Raw genomic sequence first — 20,059 nt, 5'->3', positions numbered from 1 at the left:
AGCTATGGTGACAGTGTGTAGAGCAGAGGTCAGGTATCAGATGGCAGCTGAGGGGCACCCTGGAGCTCATGAAGGTGATCCTGAGGGGCCTGGTGCCCTCGTCCTATGCACACCTTCAGCTCCCACCCCCTCCCTTCTCCTCTGCAGTTTACCATGTGGGTGGACGCGGTCATCTTTGTCTTCAGCTTGGAGGACGAGATAAGTTTCCAGACTGTCTACCATTACTACAGTCGAATGGCCAACTATCGGAACACCAGCGAGATCCCACTTGTGCTGGTGGGAACCCAGGGTGAGTGCTGTTCCTGCATGGGTGTAAGGATTTGCCTTCTGGGTTCTCAGTGTGGAGTTTGCTTTTTACAAGGAGAATTGTCATGTGGTTTTTCCTGCTTTGATTCTGGAGTAAGTCGGTCAACAGCCTGGTAACAGTCCCTCTCTGCCTCTCCCCAACACCCCAGATGCATCTTTACAATACTGACTTCTGACACATAGTAGAGATTTCTTTTTGTCCTGTTTCCCAGTGTCACCTGTGATCAGCATCTCCTTCACAGTACAGGATCACTGGGGCACATTTCCTGTTTTCTTCCCTGTTGCTTAAAGGTGGCCTCTTTAAAAGTGGCTGTCACATGGGGTCAGATAGCACCTTTGTCCCTGGTCACAGGGTGCATTCTTATGAATCGACCATTTGAGGCTAGCCAAGTTGTCACATGCGACATTTATAATGATCAGATGAATTTAACTTTAAAACAAGAGAAATTGTATTACCCCTTCATGGGTGTTGGAACTAACAAATTTGGTACCCCCCCCCCCGCCTCCATGCCCAATGATTGATGGTTCCATTAAGAACTTCACCCCTGTGGAAGAACAGGATACTAAGCTATATGTGTAGTTTCTCCTGAAATGTAACCAGAGCTCTGCTGCTCACAGGGACTGTGTGTGGGAAGCCCGGCTCCTGCTGTGGAAGAAGGACTGACCTTCCTCAGCATGGGAGGTGTAAACTGACAGAGCTGCATTTCCATGCTGAACACCTTCTCCACTCTCTATTTTCACATGTAGTGACCAGGGGGTGGCTGGAGAAATGCAAAAGAAAACTCAGCCTGAGCCTGTAACCAGACTTCTTTGTGCCTGCAGTGCCCTCTGGTGGTTGCCATGTAGACAAATCCTTGGTGCTTCTGGAGTTCAGTAGGGCCTCTTGTCTTCATGGGGTCAAACAGCCGTGGTTAAGAACATTAAAGAAGGACGTGGTGGTGCCCACCTGTAATCCCGTCACTCGGGTTGACGAAGACGGATTGCCACCAGATCAAGGCCAGCATAGGCTACAATATAGTCTGTATATTTAGTTTCAACCGTAGCATTAAGACTCAAAACACTGAAAAACGTTTTATGTGTGTGATTGTTTATTACCCATGCCTAATACATAGACCTTTCTTTGTTATTACTCCGTAAACCCCACAGTGACAATCATGGCAACTCTGTACACAGCATCCACGCTGTCCCAGGTAGCATAGGTAACCTAGAGATGATTTGACGTGTACAGGCAGATGGCTCTGGTCCTGTATAGATATCACACCATCTCCTATAAGGGACTTTAGCATCTGTGGATTGGGCTACCCAAGGATGCCCTGAAACCTGCTCCCTGTGGGATGACGGCCGTAGCGTGTGTCACTGAAGTACTCTTCAGAATATTCTTAAAATGGCGTTTTTAAGTCTGCGCCTCTCTCAGCTTCGGTTGGTGGAGCGAGGGGAGAACAGCAAGAGCTCAGGCGCTGGCCCACACACCTTCACTGGAGCTACCTTGGCTGGGTGGCCCTGACCTCTGCCTCAGGGTTCTGGGAGGGTAAATTGAGGAATGGTGGGAGGCATGCAGCGGGTCAGTGGGCACAGGATATGCACTTGGCTGTGGTTGACTCTGTACCTCGTGTCTCAGTGTGGAGCCGGTTGTACCAAGGTCCTTCTTGGGCTGCTGGGGCTCAGTCCTTTGCTTCGTCCCTAGGGGAAGTCTGTCCTTCTCTTTGAGACCAAGAAGGCCATGTGTGAGAGCCTCTCTGGAGGAGAGCTGGGAGCTGCCCGCCTCCCGTGTGTTGGTTTATAAGGCTGTGCCCAGCTATGCCCAGACACGAATGCCTGACCTAGGGATCCCTCATCTGGGGTTCTCTGGGTCCTTAGCTGATGTTGGTGAGCAAAGGGCCCCAAGGGATCTGTGGGAGGAAGCTGGCCAGTGTGTGGCCTCCCCGTGGTCTGTGGTCCGTGCCTGTGCAATGTGTACACACTGGGCTGTTGTGGAGCCCTATGCTCTGGGGACACAGGAAATGAGGCTGATCAGGTGGTACAGAAACCTAAGGTTTTCTTTCTGCTGGCTACACTAGGTGGTGATAGAGATCAGAGGTTGTTGAGGTCTGAGAGAGAACTGAGGAGCTGTCCAGCACAGCAGGAGGCCAGTGCTGAGAGAGGCCGCTCGGTGCAGTATACTCTAGGGTGGGGATAGGGCTGAACATGTTCATGATGGGACACGGAACTAAGGGGCCCTTTACTGCACCAGGCCCCCTCTACCCAAAGACTCACAACGTAGACAGGGAGAAGCAGGGTCTTCGGAAAGCCAGAGGCCAGGCAGGATGGAGGCTCTCTGGCCTGTGCTTCCCAGATTTAGACAAAGGCTTTGAACCCATGGTTTCTAACTCTTACTATATTGTTTTCGATGTTGTAAAGGACCTCTTTCCTCATGTGTTGTAAACTATAAGTCAGACGTGTTCGCCCTCAGGACAGGAGGGGTAGAGGTGTTCTTTGAGCTCCAGCAACTTCATGGGGAGGTTGCTGTCCATAGGCACTCAGTCACCAAAATGTAGGTTTTGGCCTTGGTGTTTTAAGACCCACAGAAAAGCAAGCCTAAGTCTTACCAGTCTCTCCAGGTTGTCCTTTAACTCAGTCCTCCTACCTCGGCCTCCCAAGTACTGGTACAGGTGTAGTTCTCCACTGTTTGGCAGGATGAGCCTGTTATTTTAGGGCAAACTATTTTAAAACTGCAGATTGCGGCCCTCCTGGTCGTAGTGCGGCTTTGGGTTGTGGCTACTGGATTGGCGGCAGTGCTTGACGGGAGTGCGGTTCTAGTTCAGTGCTCCAGGGTTGCAGGCAGCAGTTGCTGAGGAAGCCCTGTTGCTTTCTTTTGCAGATGCCATAAGTTCCACCAACCCAAGGGTCATTGACGACGCCAGGGCGAGGAAGCTCTCTAATGACCTGAAGAGGTGCACGTACTACGAGACATGTGCCACCTACGGGCTCAACGTGGAGCGGGTCTTCCAGGACGGTAAATGCTGAAGCGCTGTGGCCTCACAGCTCTGACACCTGGGCACCACAGGAAAGAGTCACACAGGCTGGAGGGGACAGAGCCAAGCATGCAGACTAGGCGTCAGCGTAGGGCTGCGAGGCGGCTCTCAGGTGTGTGTTCAGAAGAGGAGGAGACACTAGAACAGTCCAGAATGGCATTGTACATCACACTGTGCAGGTGAAGAGCTCTCCCGAAGCTCCATGGACACTACTGTGTGCTAATTCTTGGTTTGTGATGCTCATTCTTAGAAAGGGGTTAAGTATTCGACATTTGACATTCAGTTAAAGTAAGCTAAAAGGAAAGAGTCAAATTTGAACCCTTAAAGCTGCACATTAGAACTTAGGACTGCAAGTGAGGGCTAGCCCCGACGAGTAGCTTAAGTAGAAATCAGAGGGGAGTTCACCTCCAGGAACTTCAGGCTCTGCCAAGGGGTATACCTTCCTGTTAGTGACGATCATGAGAGGAGACAGGAGGGAGGGGTGGCTTTGGGGTCTAGAGGGTCTGGGGCAGCAGTCCTTTTAGAGTTGGGGGTCTCAGGAAGAGGAAGGTTCTGGTGAGTACCCAATCCTGGAGGCAGTTGGGGGAAGTCAGTCTGAAGCCCCTTTGGTCTAAATCCACAGGTGGAAGACCCACCTCTGTCCCTCTGTTCCACTGTCGGGAATTGCCAGGGAGCAGAGTGAGACAGGCAGCCTGGGTCCTTACAGAATTGCAGAGGTCAAAGGCCTTGCCTTGCAGTGACCTGAAGAAAACATGCTTTGTGCAGTGCAGTCAGTGATTGAGGGCTGGGGGTGTGGGTGAGTCAGTAGAGTGTCTGCGTAGTGTGCATGACACCTTAGGTTTGATCCCCAACACTACATACACTTGATGTGGTGTTCCAAATCTATGAGCCCAGCGCTTGGGCAACAGCAGCCAAGGAGGGTCAGGATTCTAGCTGCATAGTAAGTTTGAGGCCAGCCTGGGTGACATGAGAGCCAGTCTAAAACAAAACAAAAATAGTCGTCTTGGGACTGTGCCTCACCTGCCCAAGTGAGTAAGAAGTCTGGGCTTTCCTGGCCTCTGGGCCTCTGGGATGGGTGGTTCCTCACATGGGTGACCAGAGCATGCCCATGTACATAGGTCTGTTCTCTGCAGCTGCTCTGCTTCTTGATTTCTTCTAGTGAGCAGACATGAGTTTCCCATAATGGTGGGAACCAGTCCTACACAAATGATCTTATAAATCAATACTGGGTGGCATCAAGATCGTGATCCTAGCACGCAAACCTCAGGGAAATGTTTTGGTCCATTCTGGCTACTGCAGTAGACCCCATAAACAGGTTTAAACAGTGGACAACTATTCCTCACTGTTCTTGAGACTGGATGTCTAAGATCAAGGGGAGGTCCTGCTGCCTTGTCTGCAGAGAGCAGAGACGGGAAATAGGTTCCCCCCGTTTCTTCCTATTGGACATTGATCCATCCTCATGACTTCACTCCCCCCGCCACCCTGGCTTCACCCACAACATGAAGGCCAGAAGTAATAGGAATTCAAGGCATGAATTTGAGCAACAGAAATACCGAGTCTCCAGCAGTAGAAGGCCGCGGCCAGGCTGTCTTAGGAGGATTCGGTGTCTTCTCCAGGTGGGATGCTGCCAAGGGAGTGATCCTTATCCACCCGCATGCCAGGGCTGTAGAGTACTAAAGGAACACTTGGTGGACCCACCCTTGTCCTGACAGTGGGGCTCACCTTGTGTCTTAGGGCAACTTTCAGGGCTCGAGACGTCTGCATTTTATTTCTGGTTTTAAGATGAGCACATTAAGTGATTTGACTTTAGAGTCTCAAAAGGAAATAGTGTTCCTGTGCCAGAACATTCAGCCACCCTGGGATTGGGGGGCATTCATGGAAACATTTTCATTGGGGCTTTTAATCCCAGCACTGGGGAGGTGGAAGCAGGCAGATCTCTGTGAGTTCAAGGCCACCCTGGTCTACATAGTGAGTTCCAGGCCAGCCAGGCCTACATAGTGAGACCTTGTATTAAAAAAAAAGTTTTCATTTCTGTGAAGAGAATTTTTTTTTACTTCCTCACTTTTTATTGGTTCGAGAATTTCACACAGTGTCCTTTGACAGCACTCACCCACACTCCCAAACCCTCCCAGATCCAGTCCCCTTCCATACCCATCCAACCATGTGTACTTTAAAAGTAAATCTGTCCAGTCCAGTTTGTGCTGCCCTATACTCCGGAGTGTGGCTCCATGCCGGGATTTTGTCTTGTGTGCACTGTCATAACCACTGTGAGTTCACACTGGCAACTTGTGTGTTGTGTTCTGAAAACAGTGTTTCTTTGTGTTCATCCACCACATGAGACTTCTACACTCTTCTGCCTTCCACAATAATCTGAGCTAGGGTGGAGGGCTGTGATACACATGTCCCCCTTAGCACTAAGAATTTAGCAGTCACATGTTTTCTGTATGTTGGCTAGTTGTGGGTCTCTGTGTTAATCAGCATCTACTGCAAAAAGAAGCTTCTTGGCTTAGAGAGATGAACTAATCTGTGAGTAGAGAGATAAGTCATTAGAAGGCAGTTAAGTACCGTGTCCATTTAGCAGAATAGCAGTAGGTTATTCTCTGGGGCCTGTGACCTGTATAGCTGAAAACATGGAGCGCAGGGAGGTGGGGGAGAGGGGATTTGCCAAGGTAAGTCTGGGAAAGCTCCGAATCTGGAGGTCCTCAGTGGTCTTAACAGATCAGAGATGGCGGGCACAGGAGGTGTGGGAAAGGGAGTGCATCGAGGCAGGGCTGGGCAAGCCCCATCCGGTTGTGTTCATGGTTTACGTGTACTGAACCATCCCTGCGTCTCTGGAATCAAGTCTACTTAATCGTGGTAGATTTTCTTTTTGATGTGTTCTTTTATTTGCTTTGCAAGTATTTCATTGAGGGTTTTTTTGTTTTTTTTGTTTTTTTTTTTTTTTTTTTTTTTTGGCGCATCCCTGTTCATCAGCGATCGGCCTATAATTTTCTTTTTTGGGGGGGGCGGGGTGTCTGTCTGGCTTCAGTATCAGGGTAATACTGGCTTCATAACAAGAATTCGGAAACCTTCCTACATTGTGTATTTCATGGAATAGTTTGGGAAGTATTGACAATTCTTAGGAGAATTTTTCAAGGTAAAATTGAGGTATATGTATATATATACATATATGGATGGTACTTACATGGTATGTTTCTTTTTCTTAAATGCAATGTGAACTCCTTTTGTTAAGATGTAAGTAGCTGCTGAGTTGATTGATTTTAGTACTCAGCTGTTCTCAACAATGACAGCCCACTTTGAAAACAAAAAACCAAACAACCTTTGTATAGTTTTTGAAGTTGTAGAAGTTGAGGTGTTGGGCATGGTGGTGCAGGCCTGTAATCTCTGCACTTGAAAGGAGGATCATGAGTTTGGGGCCAGCCTGAGCTACATGGCAAGATCGTGTTTCAAAAGGAGAAAGAAAGTGAGGACTGTAGATGTGACTGAGGATAGACTAGAGCACTTGATTAGCAAGTGCGAGGCCCTGGGCCTGGTCCAGTTCTAGGAAGGACGTGGACATGCCGCATGAAGATGAGGCTCAGGAAAGGACCTGGCGGGAGGCGCAGAGCCTGGAGTGCATCTGCTGTTTTTGGACCGCTGAGCCTTGAGCCTTATCTAGACCCTGGGCTGTTTTGTCCCTACAGCCACAGCAACTCAGGCCCTCGTGCTTTACAGGGTGTTGCCCTGGGCACACCGTGGGGCAGGCTGAGCAGCGTGTCTGCAGCGCCCTACTACCTCGTTCCAGCATAACTGGGTTTCTCTTTATCCTCTGAACTTAGCTTTGTACTTACTTTCTCTCTCTCTCTCTCTCTCTCTCTCTCTCTCTCTCTCTGTGTGTGTGTGCGCACGCGCGTGTGCACGTGTGTGTATGTATGTATATGAAACTGAAACTTGCTCTGTATACCAGGCTGGCCTCAAATTCACAGAGATCCACTTGTCTCTGCCTCCTGAGTGCTAGGATTAAAGGTGTGTGCCACCATGCCTGGCTTTTTTTTTTTTTTTAAATATTATAGAAGGATAAAATTGCTATGTGGTACATGGTTTATAAATAACCACCTAGTGCTCCCCTCCCCCACTAGAGCCCACATGCCTCACTAGCTGGCTACCCAATGTTAATTTTTCAGAGAATTCTTGCTGCTTGTATTTGGCTTCCGGTGTCCTGAAACAGAAGGCAGATTGTAACACGAAGCAGGAGGCCAATTGTAACATGGTTTGCCTTTGAGCTTGTGGCCAAAGGGTCTGTGACTGTGCGGCGCTGTGGAGCAATCTGTCACAGTCTACAGAGGTGTGAGCCTAGCTGTCTTCACTGGGCGAGCCTGGCTGGAGACAGGGAGAACCTGGCATGAAGAGGGTTCCATCCATTAGGAAGTTTGGGTCCCCTAGGGAGAGCTGTGGCCTCACAGAAATGCAAGCTGCACCTTAACAGGTGAGTGGGATGTTCTCTCCCTTCCTTCTGGCACCGTGCCGCTCATGTACGCTGTTGAGTTTGTGAGCCTGGTGTGGTGGGACGGTCTGGTGTGGTGGACAGTCTGGTGTAATGGATGGTCTGGTGTGGTGGATGGTCTGGTGTGCTGGGACGGTCTGGTGTGGTGGATGGTCTGGTGTGCTGGGACGGTCTGGTGTGGTTGACGGTCTGGTGTGCTGGGATGGTCTGGTGTGGTGGACGGTCTGGTGTGGTGGGACGGTCTGGTGTGGTGGATGGTCGGGTGTGCTGGGACGGTCTGGTGTGCTGGACGGACTGGTGTAGTGGACGTTCTGCTGTGCTGGGACGGTCTGGTGTGCTGGACGGACTGGTGTAGTGGACGTTCTGCTGTGCTGGGACGGTCTGGTGTGCTGGACGGACTGGTGTAGTGGACGTTCTGCTGTGCTGGGACGGTCTGGTGTGCTGGACGGACTGGTGTAGTGGACGTTCTGCTGTGCTGGGACGGTCTGGTGTGCTGGACGGACTGGTGTAGTGGACGTTCTGCTGTGCTGGGACGGTCTGGTGTGCTGGACGGACTGGTGTAGTGGACGTTCTGCTGTGCTGGGACGGTCTGGTGTGCTGGACGGACTGGTGTAGTGGACGTTCTGCTGTGCTGGGACGGTCTGGTGTGCTGGACGGACTGGTGTAGTGGACGTTCTGCTGTGCTGGGACGGTCTGGTGTGCTGGACGGACTGGTGTAGTGGACGTTCTGCTGTGCTGGGACGGTCTGGTGTGCTGGACGGACTGGTGTAGTGGACGTTCTGCTGTGCTGGGACGGTCTGGTGTGGTGGACGGTCTGGGGTACTGGGATGGTCTGGTGTGGTGGACGGTCTGGTGTGGTGGACGGTTTGGTGTGGTGGACGGTCTGGTGTGGTGGACGGTTTGGTGTGGTGGACAGTCTGGTGTGGTAGATGGTCTGGCCACCATAAAGGATAATAGGTCCCCTTTTATTCGATCTGGCAGCTGACCCTTGCAGAGGTTGTGTGGCTCCCTGGGTTGCCAGTAGAGCCTGTGGGAGGCGGCTGGGGCAGCTGCAGGCACCTCGTCCTGGGCCTGTCCTCCTCGTTCCCCGGCCCCCCTCCTTCCTTGGTCCTCCCCGGTCGTCCTCCTCAGCCAGTGTCTTTGGTCTGTCTGCTTCCCTGCAGTTCTTTGCGGCTTGGGCTGCCTGGGCGATTAGCTCAGCTCTGGCTTCTGGTAAAGTGGCCATTTCTGTGTCAGCATTGAGCTTTTTGAAAGTTCTTGTTCATTTGTTCGCTCGGTGCTTAGATGAACCTGAAGGTGAAGAGTTACAGACGTTAGGGTTGTTCTCCAGACACCATTTCCCTGTTGCTGTGCTGCGTTTTAAAGTATCACTTTGTGTTCTGTGTGTTTCTTGTGTGCATGCGTGTGTATGTGTGCGCGCGCGTGCATGTTGCATGTGTTGAAGGAGCATCCTTGTAGCCCTAGGTGTCCTTGAGCTTGCTGTGGTAGTTCAGAATGGCCTTGAACTCCACTCCACCTGCCTCTACCTCCCAGCTGCTGCGTTTACAGGTACGTGTCACCCTGACCATCTTAAAGAACAACTCTGTAGGTGATTTCGTGTGGGATTTCCTCCTAAGACAGATCTGTTGTACTTATCAAAAGAAGTCATTCCATTCTGGGTGCAGGAGGGTGGGAAAGCCAGGCCACCAGCCAGAAGTTCTGAACCCTTGCTGGGGGCCCAGCCGCTCTCCCTCCAGGTCTTCCTGGTACGCAGGGTTACATCTAGCAGAGTCGTGCCTGTGCCAGGAAGACCTGTGCCAGTCCTTTAATTTAATCCTGGCTGAGCTCTATTTTTATTGCAGTTAACATTTCAGGAAGCATTTTTTTAGCTGTTCTGCCCCTGCCTGGTGTCAGCACATCTGTGCGTGGAAGACACATATGCTGGCCAGAAGCCTGTGCTGGGAGGGGTCACCTGACTCTCCCTGGGTTATGGGGTATGTCGAGGACCTACCTCAGTTTACTTCACATCTTTTGCTCCCACACACTGAGACTCTGGATACACAGAATCCCGCATCATGTTGCACACCCTCAGCTGCCTGCTCAGCCTCGCTTGCTGGAGTGTCTAGAACAAGGCTTGCTGTGTTAACTAGCCTGCTTGTGCACTCCAGCGGGTGGCATGCTGTTAGATACGCGGCTCTTCTGGGGCTTCCTCCCTATACTGTACCATCTTGGACCATTGTGTTGTGCTGACCGCGCTTTGTCAGTCTTGGGACGGGACAGGGCTCTGAGGCCTGTGTCCTTTTTTCCTGCACTCACTTTCTTGTTGGGGAGGGGAAGGCATTGAATTTATTTCTGTCACTCCTGTTTCTCTCCTTATTCTATGAAAAATATGTGCTGGCAAAAGTTTCCATCTTTGAAAGCAGGGGACGTATCTAAATGTGTTTGAAAAGGAAGCTCATGAGGTTGGCTCTGTTGACATGTGCTCTCCAAGTTTGTGGTGGAAAGGGGAACCCGTGAGGTAGACCTGTTAGGCCCAGTTTCCAGCAAGAGCCACACTGAGGTGCTTCCCTCCCAGGGTCACATGCCCCCTCGGTGTCAGGTGAAGCTGGCGGTTCAGGCTGCTGTCTGCACTTTTCATTGTCCCCACCCCACCCCCCTCTCACACCCCACACATGCTCACTGCCCCTGACATAGAAAAGTTTTGTTTTTGAGATTTCCTGGACTTGTCAGGGCTGGATCAAAAGCCTCCCTTCCTTCTTTCCTTCCTTCTTTCCTTCCTTTTTTCTTTCCTTCCTTCCTTCCTTCCTTCCTTTCTTCCCTCCCTCCTCCCTCCCTTCCTTCTTTCTTCCCTCCCCCCCTTCCTCCTTCTCCTTTGGCAGTAGAAAGGAAACCCCTCCCTCCCTCCCTCCCTCCTTCCCTCCTTCCTTCCTTCCTTCCTTCCTTCCAATTTTAAAAAGTGTGTGTGTGTGTGTGTGTGTGTGTGTGTGTGTCTGTGTGAGTTTGTGCACATGAGTGCAGGTGCCAAAGGAGACCAGAAGAAAGTGGAATCCCCTGGAAGTGGAGTTCAGGTGGTTGTGAGCTACCGTGTGGGTGCTGGGTCTTCTGTGGGATCAGTAAGCACCCTTAACCACTGAGCCATCTTCCCAGCCCCTCCATCCCAGACCTTTCTGAGAAGTGAGGCTCAGCAGTGCTGAAGTAGGGAGAGGAGGGGAATGCTCCCAGTTCTCTGGTGTCCACTAGTGGTCTTCAGTGGTCTTCTAAGAGGTTCTTGACCTGTGTTTGGTGACTCCTTTGCCATCAGCAGAGTGTCACTGGCTGCTGCTGTGTGGTGGCATCTCACATAGTACAGTCCAGTGGAAACTAGTCTGTGGGTCATCTTGCTGTTGTCACGCTGGTCAAGGGTACAGGGGCTCTCTCTAGATAGAAAGAGCCTTACATCCTATGAACACCAAGCTCACCTTTGATCCAGCCGTAGGTGGGAGAAAGATCAGTAGGTCTTGATGGGCCTCTGTGCTGTAGCCCTTGTTGGGGTTTGGGTAGGAAGTTCCTGTGTGTTGTATAGCGACTGTTATTTTTTATCAAACATGACATTTCCAATACCCCTTGTGTGTTCATTTTCAAATCTAATTTCCTAACCCCAAATAACCTTCTCAGATAAGAGGTTTCAAGCACAAATAGAAATAAATGGTGTAAATATGAAAACACAAGCCTTTTGAGTATTAAAACGTGCATTTAGAGGCTTTTTTTTTTTTTTAAAAGGAAAACAAGCTTTTGTGTAGTTTTTAAAAAGCTTTGTGTTCAGAAATCCTCACATCTGGGTCACTGTCCAAGCACATAACTTCACATAGGAGCTGCACATCTCAAACTGGGACTGTGTTGTGATGGAATTATTCTGAGCAACACCAAATGCCAATCATTTTCAGGATGAGTTCAGGTTTTTATGGTTGGTTGTGGTCATTATCCTTGAATTATATAAGAGTTTTTGAATGTCATTATTTTGATTATTTTATGTTACAGATATGAACTTGACTTGTTTATATAAGAGCTGTCCTTCTTATCTTTGGTCCATTGGACTGTTCAGTGGACCCAGAGGACAGACCTTTAAAGAGAAATTCTTTCCTGAGTGTATTAGTTGATTTGCTTAAAGTCACCCATCCACAGTGGCCATGTTCCTATGGGGAGCTTAATGATCATCAAGGTCTGTGGTCCAGACTGCAGCTGCTGCCATAATGATTTGGGGTCAGATATGAAACCTGGTCGTTTTTTTTTTCCTCTTGGACACAGGGTCTCATGAAGCCCAGGCTGGCCTTGAACTCATGATCTCCTGTTTCCAGTGTTAGAATTACAGGTATGAACTACTGTGCCTAGGTTATGTGGTGCTAGGGATTGAGCCCAGGGCTTCCTGTGTGCCAGGCAGGACTCTGCCAGCTGGGCTGCGTGCCTGCCCTTTTCTTGTGGTGGTGTTTGTTTCAAGACAAGGGTTTACTCTGTGTCCCACGTGCTGTGGTCCTGCTACTTGATTGCTCTTAAGGAAAGATCCCTTGGATCTTGTGTCCCTAGAGGCCCCTGTGTTAACAGCTTGGCCCCCAGCTTCATTGTTGTGCAGGTGGGAACCTGGTAGGAGGGCAGTGTGTCAGTGTGACCCTGGGGGTAGTGGAACAGCAGCTCCTGCTGCCTTCTTTCATGCTTATAGGCAAGCAGTTCTGCTCTGCACATGCCCCCAACACTATGTGCAGCCTCATCCCAGGGCAGAGCAACGAGCCAATCAACCGTGGACAGGAACCTCTGAAACCATGAGCCAAAATCAACCTTTCTTGTTTATAAGCTGATCCAGCATTTGTTACAGTGGCAGAAAGGTGATACACAGGTTCGCTAGGACACAGCAGGAAGATACCATCTTAAAATCCTTGTCAGAATCTGTGCTGTCACAGCCAACCAGGGACAGTAAATGGTCCTTTGTTTCAAGGCATGACAGAGGAGTGTGGAAATGGAGGCTTTGGTCTTTTATGGCCATTTACAACCCTCAGCCTGGAATTCACGCTGTGTCTCTCTTCTGGGAAGTGCTCAGTCTACATGGATGATCTTGTCTGCCTGTGTTAACTCTCACACCACCAGAATTAGATCATTAAGCACACTATTAGCAAATGCTCTGTTTTAACTTTCATGTTAAGACGCATCTTTTTGGCTCATAGAATTAATTTTATCAATGACATATGAAATGGTTATTGTAATCTGTGTCTCTGCCAGGGCGTCGGCACTGGGTTTGCCCCAGGATTCTTCCCTAATGACTTTCGCCAGCTTGAATTAGCTTGATGTATCATTAGTGCAGAAAACGGCTTTTATTTTTGTTCATAATCTGTTCATAATGCTACAGAGCTCTGCTCTTCCTAATGCTTTTAAAATGATTAAATGGTGATGTACTTTTTGACCTATTTAGCCTTCCACAGAGGCACTGATCAAAAGAATGAGACTCTCAGTTAACTAGGACAGTCAGGAGCTGTTAGAATCTATAGCTGACATTTCCTGAGTACATGGAAATCTTGTTGATGGTAACCCTATCCCCCGTGCACTGTCCACAAGTGCTCAGCTAACAGTGCTGGGCTCACCCAGTTCAGGTAGGTGCAATCCTCAGAGGATACTGACATTGTTAAGTTGCAGATTTACCATGACTGTATCTCTCATGCACATACCAGCCAGCCTGGCTAGGAGGTGGCTACAAGAGTTGGGGAGCTGTTCTAGCTCAGAGCTTATTGTTGGGGTCCCAGAAAGCCAAGATCTGGATTCTGGAGTTTGTGTGCCTGTTTAGTGAAGAGCCATTTGTGCACTCCATGGACAGCCTCTCCATCTTCCTCCATTTTGGGAAAGGTAAACCATGAAGAGCAATTTATCTCAAAGGAAAATATATTTAAAGCTTTGAGGAATAAGTTGATTCTGTCAAACTGCCAGAGTGAAGAGAGGTGCTCATGGTTTTCAAAGACAGGAACCATGTTTCGCAACCACCCAGTGCCCATTACTGCTGAGGCCCGCTGTGTGACGGTGCGACCCGCCGGCAGCTCCCCCCGCCAGTGCTGTCTCTGTGCTGTGAGCACTAGTGTCAGCGTTGCGTCCGTCAGTGGCTCAAAGGGCTTTTTGGCCTGGTCTCCCGGGCTTGCCGGCCTGCTCTGTCCATCTCTCACAGCATCGGTGCTCCCCTGCGAGGCGCTCTTTCCTAAAGCCTTGCCTCCCCTGTAGGAATCGGATTCCTCTCTAGAAGTGAGAGTTGAGAAGCTGCTTCATCCGAGGCCTACAGAATTTTAACCCTTGTTTTCTTTTCCCAGAGTGGTCTCATTCAGGTCCAGACTGGCCTTAAAAGTCTTGTTCCTCCTGCTTCAGCCTCCCACTTGCTGGAAGTACAGGCTCCCGTCACCACAGCAGGCGTGGTGGTAAGGCTTTTGGTCCTTGGGAGCCAGCAGCTGTGTAGGCAGCTTGTGCTTGGCATGGCTTACTCCTACATCTGTCCCTCTCTGCATCTGGCCACACTGGCTGTCTTCATTGGAAAACTTTGATTTATAGACAAAAATCAAATACCTTTTAAAATAAGTCTTCCCTTAATATGAAAAATGGCTCACTTCCCACCACCAGTTTTAGGAAGAGGCAGCAATGTATGTGGTATGTGTGGCCCACAGGCGCCTCTGATCCTTACAGACATATGCTTCCGAGTTCATCTGAGCTGGTGCAACCTGGCTTCCTAGAGAACTTCCAGAGTTGACCTTCATGGGACTGGCGCTTTAGGGTCCGGCTGAGTCCCTAGAAGTGGCATGCCTCCCCCAACTCTTCCCACCAGGTGGATGGAAGGATCACTGTGTGTGTTAGAGAAGGGTGAGGTAGAGCTCATGTGCTGGGAGTGTAGGCTCCTCCTCCTCTGCTGTTTGTTGCTCAGAAGCCGAGGTTTGACCTTCTTTCCATACACAGAACCAGCCAGAGAAGGGCAAGGCTGGCGGCCTCAACACACCTCAGTGACCTTACCCCTCCTGCCCCTCCTGAATGACTCAGTAGTGTTTGAACACAACCCCCACCCCATCCCCATAAGCATCACAGTCTACCTTGGAATTCCATAGTTAGGATGCCTGTCTCTAGTAACTCCCTTCTGTGAAGACTAAAGGCTTCTTAAAATTATTTATTACTAGTTTGGAGTGTGTGTGTGTGAATGTGAGTGTGATGCATGTGGGTGCACGTTACAGCACATGTATGGCGGTCAGAGAACAACTTTCCTCAAGTCAGTTCTCTAGCTTTTTATGGATTCCAGGAATCAAACTCAGTGGCGAGACTTGCATAGTAGAGCCCTTTCCCAGAGAGCCCTCCCGGCAGCCCTGAAGGACAGACTGCAAAGCCTAGCCGCATCTCCTCCTGTGGTGAACTGTGGGCACAAGATTGCCTGTGGTTGCTGCTTTTCTTCGCTGCTGCGGGCTCTTCGGGGCACTTCCTTGCCTGTTGTAGCAGCGTCATGTGCTGTTGGCCGCTTCATTGGGAAAGTGTGCCTAGAATCCTTTGCTAAATAGGTAGGATTTCTGGGTGTCCTAGTTTGTTCTCCATTGCTGTGACAAAACACTGACCAATACCAACTTGGGGAGGAAAGGGTTTATTTGTCTTACATCTCCCAGGTTACAGTTCATCAGGGAGCCCAAGGTAGGAACTCAGGGCAGGAACCTGGAGGCAGGAGCTGGAGCACAGGCCATGGAGGAACTCTGCTTACTGGCTTGCTCCCCTGGCCCCTGCTCAGCCTGCTGTCATATGCAACACAGGCCCACCTGCCCAGGGGTGGCACCACCCACAGTGGAGTGGGCCCTCCCCCTCCTATATCACTCAACAATCAAGATGATGCCTCACAGACATGGCCACAGGCCAGTCCAATGAAGGCAATTCACCAATTGAAGCTCCCTCAACCCAGGTGTGTCAAGTTGACACTAAAGCATCCAGCACACTGGGCATGGTGGTGTACAGGCCTTTAATCCCCACATTTGAGAGGCAGAGGCAGGTGGATCTCAGATCAAGGCTAGCCTGGTCTACATAGAGTTACAGGCCAGTCGGAGCTACAGGAAGACCTGACTTCAACAAAAACAAAACGTAGGACTTAGAACACTTTTTGGGGTGTGGAGGAAAGAACCTAAGCCGTGCTCAGTGAGAGATGGTCTGGTTTCCTGGGGCAAGGGCATGCACGGCAGAGCTGGTGGTGCCCTCTACCCATGTGCTCCCCCCGGCCTATGTTACCTGTCACTGCCACCTGCTTAGAGATAACCCACAGCGCCGTCTGCCCTACAGCATGAGGGGCTGTGTTTGGCTTCCTGTGTTCCAAGTGCAGCTTAAATGTGAATTTCTGGTCTCTGAATTTCAGGAAGCGGCGCCCTTGTATTTAGATTTTTGATGTCAACAGTAAGGAAATCCTGAACACCATGTTCATGCTGGGAAATGCCTCCATCCTTACACCAAGATTTTGTAATAGTGAAAAACCATGGTAATGTAATGCCTGTGTTTGAATTCATGTCTTGCCTGACTTATAGACTGGTAGGCTTTTAGAGGTTGAGGGACCTGAACCCTTGTCCGGCTTCCCCTCACCCTCTCAGGAGAGCAGGTGGTACCGTCCCGCTAGGGCATTTGTGCATCCTGGCAAAGCAAGCACGTTTAGATCTGTGCATTTTGGCTTCAGTTGTTTTGGGTTTTAAATGTTGTATTTAGAAACTCTTGATCTGTCTGTCTGCTGCTTATCTGTTGTTTGCAGTTCTGGAGCTCAAACCCAGGCCTCTTACCAGCTGGACAAACACACTACCAGAGCCACACCCTCAGCCCACTCTTAAAACTGCATTTAAGAATTTGACAGTAGATCAAGATGGTTTAGGTTCTGAATGTTTTATAAAATCAAAGCCTTAGAACACAGGTTTGGACGGACAGGAGTGCAGTAGGCAACATCTGGGTCCTCCCAGCAGGCTTCCTAATGAAAGCCCATTCAGACAGCCGGTTTCTTGTGCAAGTAGTGGGGCATTGGACTGTGCCAGGACCTGAGACGGCCATTGCAGCTCTAGGCATCAGTGGGTCTGTAATCCGGGGAGCTGCCACTAGGGGGCACCAAGCATTAACTTGGATTTTTCTCATTTGCAAATATTTTTTTTCTTTTTGCTGTCGTCATGGACAATACTGACACAGTAAAACTAGTGCTGGTTTAGGAGACCACTTAGACCTTTAGACATGCTCCATAAAGCACTCGGAGCCCCTGCTTGAATACCCAGGGACGAAGACGTGAAAGTTTCCTCAGAATGGAGAGGAGAGGGAAACAAAGGTGGGCTTAGACGCCCTGTGCTTGAGGGCGGGGGTTTCCTTTTGTCCTGCCTAACTTGAGGAAGTAAAGAAAACTTGGTACAGCATTCCTTTGTTTTGGGTTTCTGGGACTTGAACCCAGAGCTCTGTGCGTGCAGCCACTGTACCATTGAGCCACATCTCTAGTCTCAAGTATTTCCTTACAGAGTGGAGTGAGTGGGTTTGTCCAGTCCAGCATTCTCCTGACAGGACCCAGAAGGACCCTCAACGTGAGCAGTAGCCAGGCCTAGTGACCGAGGGGAGTCGGGGGGGGCACCTGGCCCGGCTGTGAGGCGGTACCACTGGCTCCGGAGGGCACCTTGCCTCCCTCCGCATGTAGCTCTGGACTTCTTGTTTTGACTCTGGTGTTCAGAGGAAGCTGTAACAGGGCCAGAGTCAGAATGTTGCTGCTGGGCAGAAGGGAGCTGCCAATCAGCTGGGGAATTTGGGTTTTCCCACTTGTCCAGGTCTTGGCATGGGCACCAAGGGGGCGGCTTCTGAGGGCATTGGTGGCTCTTCTGGGGAGTCCCTGGCTGGTGTATCTTCAGGGGACCACCACCAGCAGCACATGGGGGTGCAGCAGAGATAGGGGTCCAGCCTTTGCGTATTTGTGGAAGTACAGCCTCCGCGTACCTCAAGGTTTTCCCAGTGTCTGCTCTCGTTCACCCCCCCTCCTCAGGTGGGGTCCCCCTCGTTCACCCCTCTCCTCAGGTGGGGCCTCCCTCGTTCACCTCCCTCCTCAGGTGGGGCCTCCCTCGTTCACCCCCTCCTCAGGTGGGGTCTCCCTCGTTCACCCCCTCCTCAGGTGGGGCCTCCCTCGTTCACTCCCCTCCTCAGGGGGGTCTCCCTCGGCCACCCTCCTCCTCAGGTGGGGTCCCCTCGGCCACCCTCCTCCTCAGGTGGGGTCTCCCTCGTTCACCCCCTCCTCAGGTGGGGTCCCCTCGGCCACCCTCCACTTGCTTGATTTCCATTTTACCTCTGTTTTCTCCCATTCTGTAGAATCCATTGGACTCCTTAAGCTTGTTCTTCTGATGAGAAAGAGGTTCAGTCACAAGCCACACACTTTCTACTCACTGAATTCCTTTGATTAGAATAGCTACAAATTGAGTGACTGGGGCCTGTAGAGAAGCAAATTCATTATGGAGAGGTCTGTAATTTTCAGTCCTTGGAATTCACAGAAATTTGTCAGACTATCAGGAGCAAACAAATGCAAAATGGGAGTGTCTTCAGAGTGGAAGGAACACCACTTCTTCCCCACCCCTGTAGAAGAATAGATTTTAGAGTGCCCCCTTAGTACAAGCTCCTGAAACTTAGGATATCTGGAGGGAGCCATCATGGTGCAACAGTGGCCCAAGGTTCAACAGATGACTGCCTTGAACCATGTACAGGAGAGGAGTGAACGTTCACAGGATCTGCAGAGAGTGGTCATAGCTTTATAGTGCTGTTAGAACGAGTCCACATTCCCAGACATTGGGCGGTTGGGTTCTATGTGGGGTGGGATGGGCTTGCCTGGTGGGCTCTGTCTCATGCAGCTGAGCAGCTGGTTTCATCCGGCTGTTTGCCCAGAGTCCTGGGATTATCTTCTTTATGGAAGCAATGCTCAAGTACAGTGTGGAAAGGAGCTGCTGTCAACGTACGATCCCTGACTGAAGACCTTGGCAAAATCCACATTCTCAAGTCATTCAGATGAGGCATGAGTGAAAATCACCATGAGTTCCAGTTAGAAGCCGTTTGCACTGGATCCTGTCAAGGGCATTTGTCCCCAGGGCCCCTCCCTTCCTGGGGATTCTGGATGCATCTCCTGAAGCTCCACCATATTATCTGGCCCCTGCTGCATCACAGCCCCAAGCATGCGCTGTATTGATCCTTGTGCCCAGCACAGCAGCCAGCAGGATCACCACTGCACACCCGGGTTCCAGGGCTATCTTCAAACAGGATGGTCCTGGGCCAGTGAGTGTGGCTCACCTGTGACTTCTTGCTAGAGAGGAAACAAAATTATCTCTTCCCCCATGGGAGAAAAACAGAGTTTGCCTGAGTCACTGGCTCATGCTGCAAAACTGTTTTTACATATTGAACTTGAAGGATTGGAGAGATGGTTCAGCCGATAAAAGAGCTTGCTAAATGACCCAAGTTTGATCCCTGGAATCCAGGTGAAGGAGGAAGGAGAGAACAGACTTCCCATGAAGGTATCCTCTGACCTCTACATATGTCCCATGGCATGTACACACATACAGAAGTCATTCACACACAAGCAATGATAGTTTAAAATGCTTTTGTTAGAAGTTTGGCTTGGGCAGCAGAGATCCTAACAGGCCTCACTGGTTCATCCTCATGCTGTTCGCACACAGTTGTTAAAGGTCTGTTGTCCCCATTCATGCCCCTCTGTGAAGTAAGGGCACTTAACACAGCCATCGAAGAAATGAAGGACTACGTGAAGGCCGCCGTTTCAGCTCAATGCAAAATACTACCAGCTACATGGGGCAGGCTTAAAGAAGCCCACCGTGTCACTCAGAACGGAGTCACATGCTCTACCTCTCACCTGACCCCTGGTCACCAGGACGTGTGGACAGTGGATCACTGTCATCACACGTCTTCATCCGCAGCATAGCTGGCTTATTGGTGACGTGTGAGGCAGAGGCAGCCTGGTTGGAACATGAGGACTCGGTGTACGTGAGTGGTCCATGAGAGAGAGAGAGGTAATTACCCTCTGTTGCTGAAACTTCTGCTTTTCAGAGTCACAGTTCATACTTCTGGTAAGCTAGATCTCGATAAATTGCTATATATTTCGTACATTATCTGCTTAGAAATATTTATACATTTTTCCAATTAAAATAACTTGTTAGGAAAAATAAACTCTAAAGAACCCAATTAAAAATGGCCTGTGACTCTGACCTGGGACTATTAATGTTTGGTTTTTTATTTATTTGAGACAGAAACTCAATGCATCACAACC

At 50.1% G+C, this 20,059-nt stretch overlaps 1 protein-coding gene across 10 annotated transcripts in view; it reads left to right on the top strand.

Moving 5' to 3' along the window:
* The window catches only part of Agap1 (ArfGAP with GTPase domain, ankyrin repeat and PH domain 1), a 511,278-nt gene that overhangs the window by 193,204 nt on the left and 298,015 nt on the right, over window positions 1-20,059 (top strand). For all 10 annotated transcript variants that reach the window (XM_017795748.2, XM_017795749.2, XM_008823665.3 and 7 more), the window contains 2 exons: window positions 148-289; window positions 3,164-3,298. In XM_017795748.2, the coding sequence (XP_017651237.1) occupies window positions 148-289; window positions 3,164-3,298 (277 nt within the window). The remainder of the gene's footprint in view (window positions 1-147; window positions 290-3,163; window positions 3,299-20,059) is intronic.

The sequence above is a fragment of the Nannospalax galili genome, unplaced genomic scaffold (assembly GCF_000622305.1).
Source record: "Nannospalax galili isolate Female #2095 unplaced genomic scaffold, S.galili_v1.0 scaffold149, whole genome shotgun sequence".
Classification (NCBI taxonomy): domain Eukaryota; kingdom Metazoa; phylum Chordata; class Mammalia; order Rodentia; family Spalacidae; genus Nannospalax; species Nannospalax galili.
This window is presented reverse-complemented; position numbering and strand designations above follow the sequence as displayed.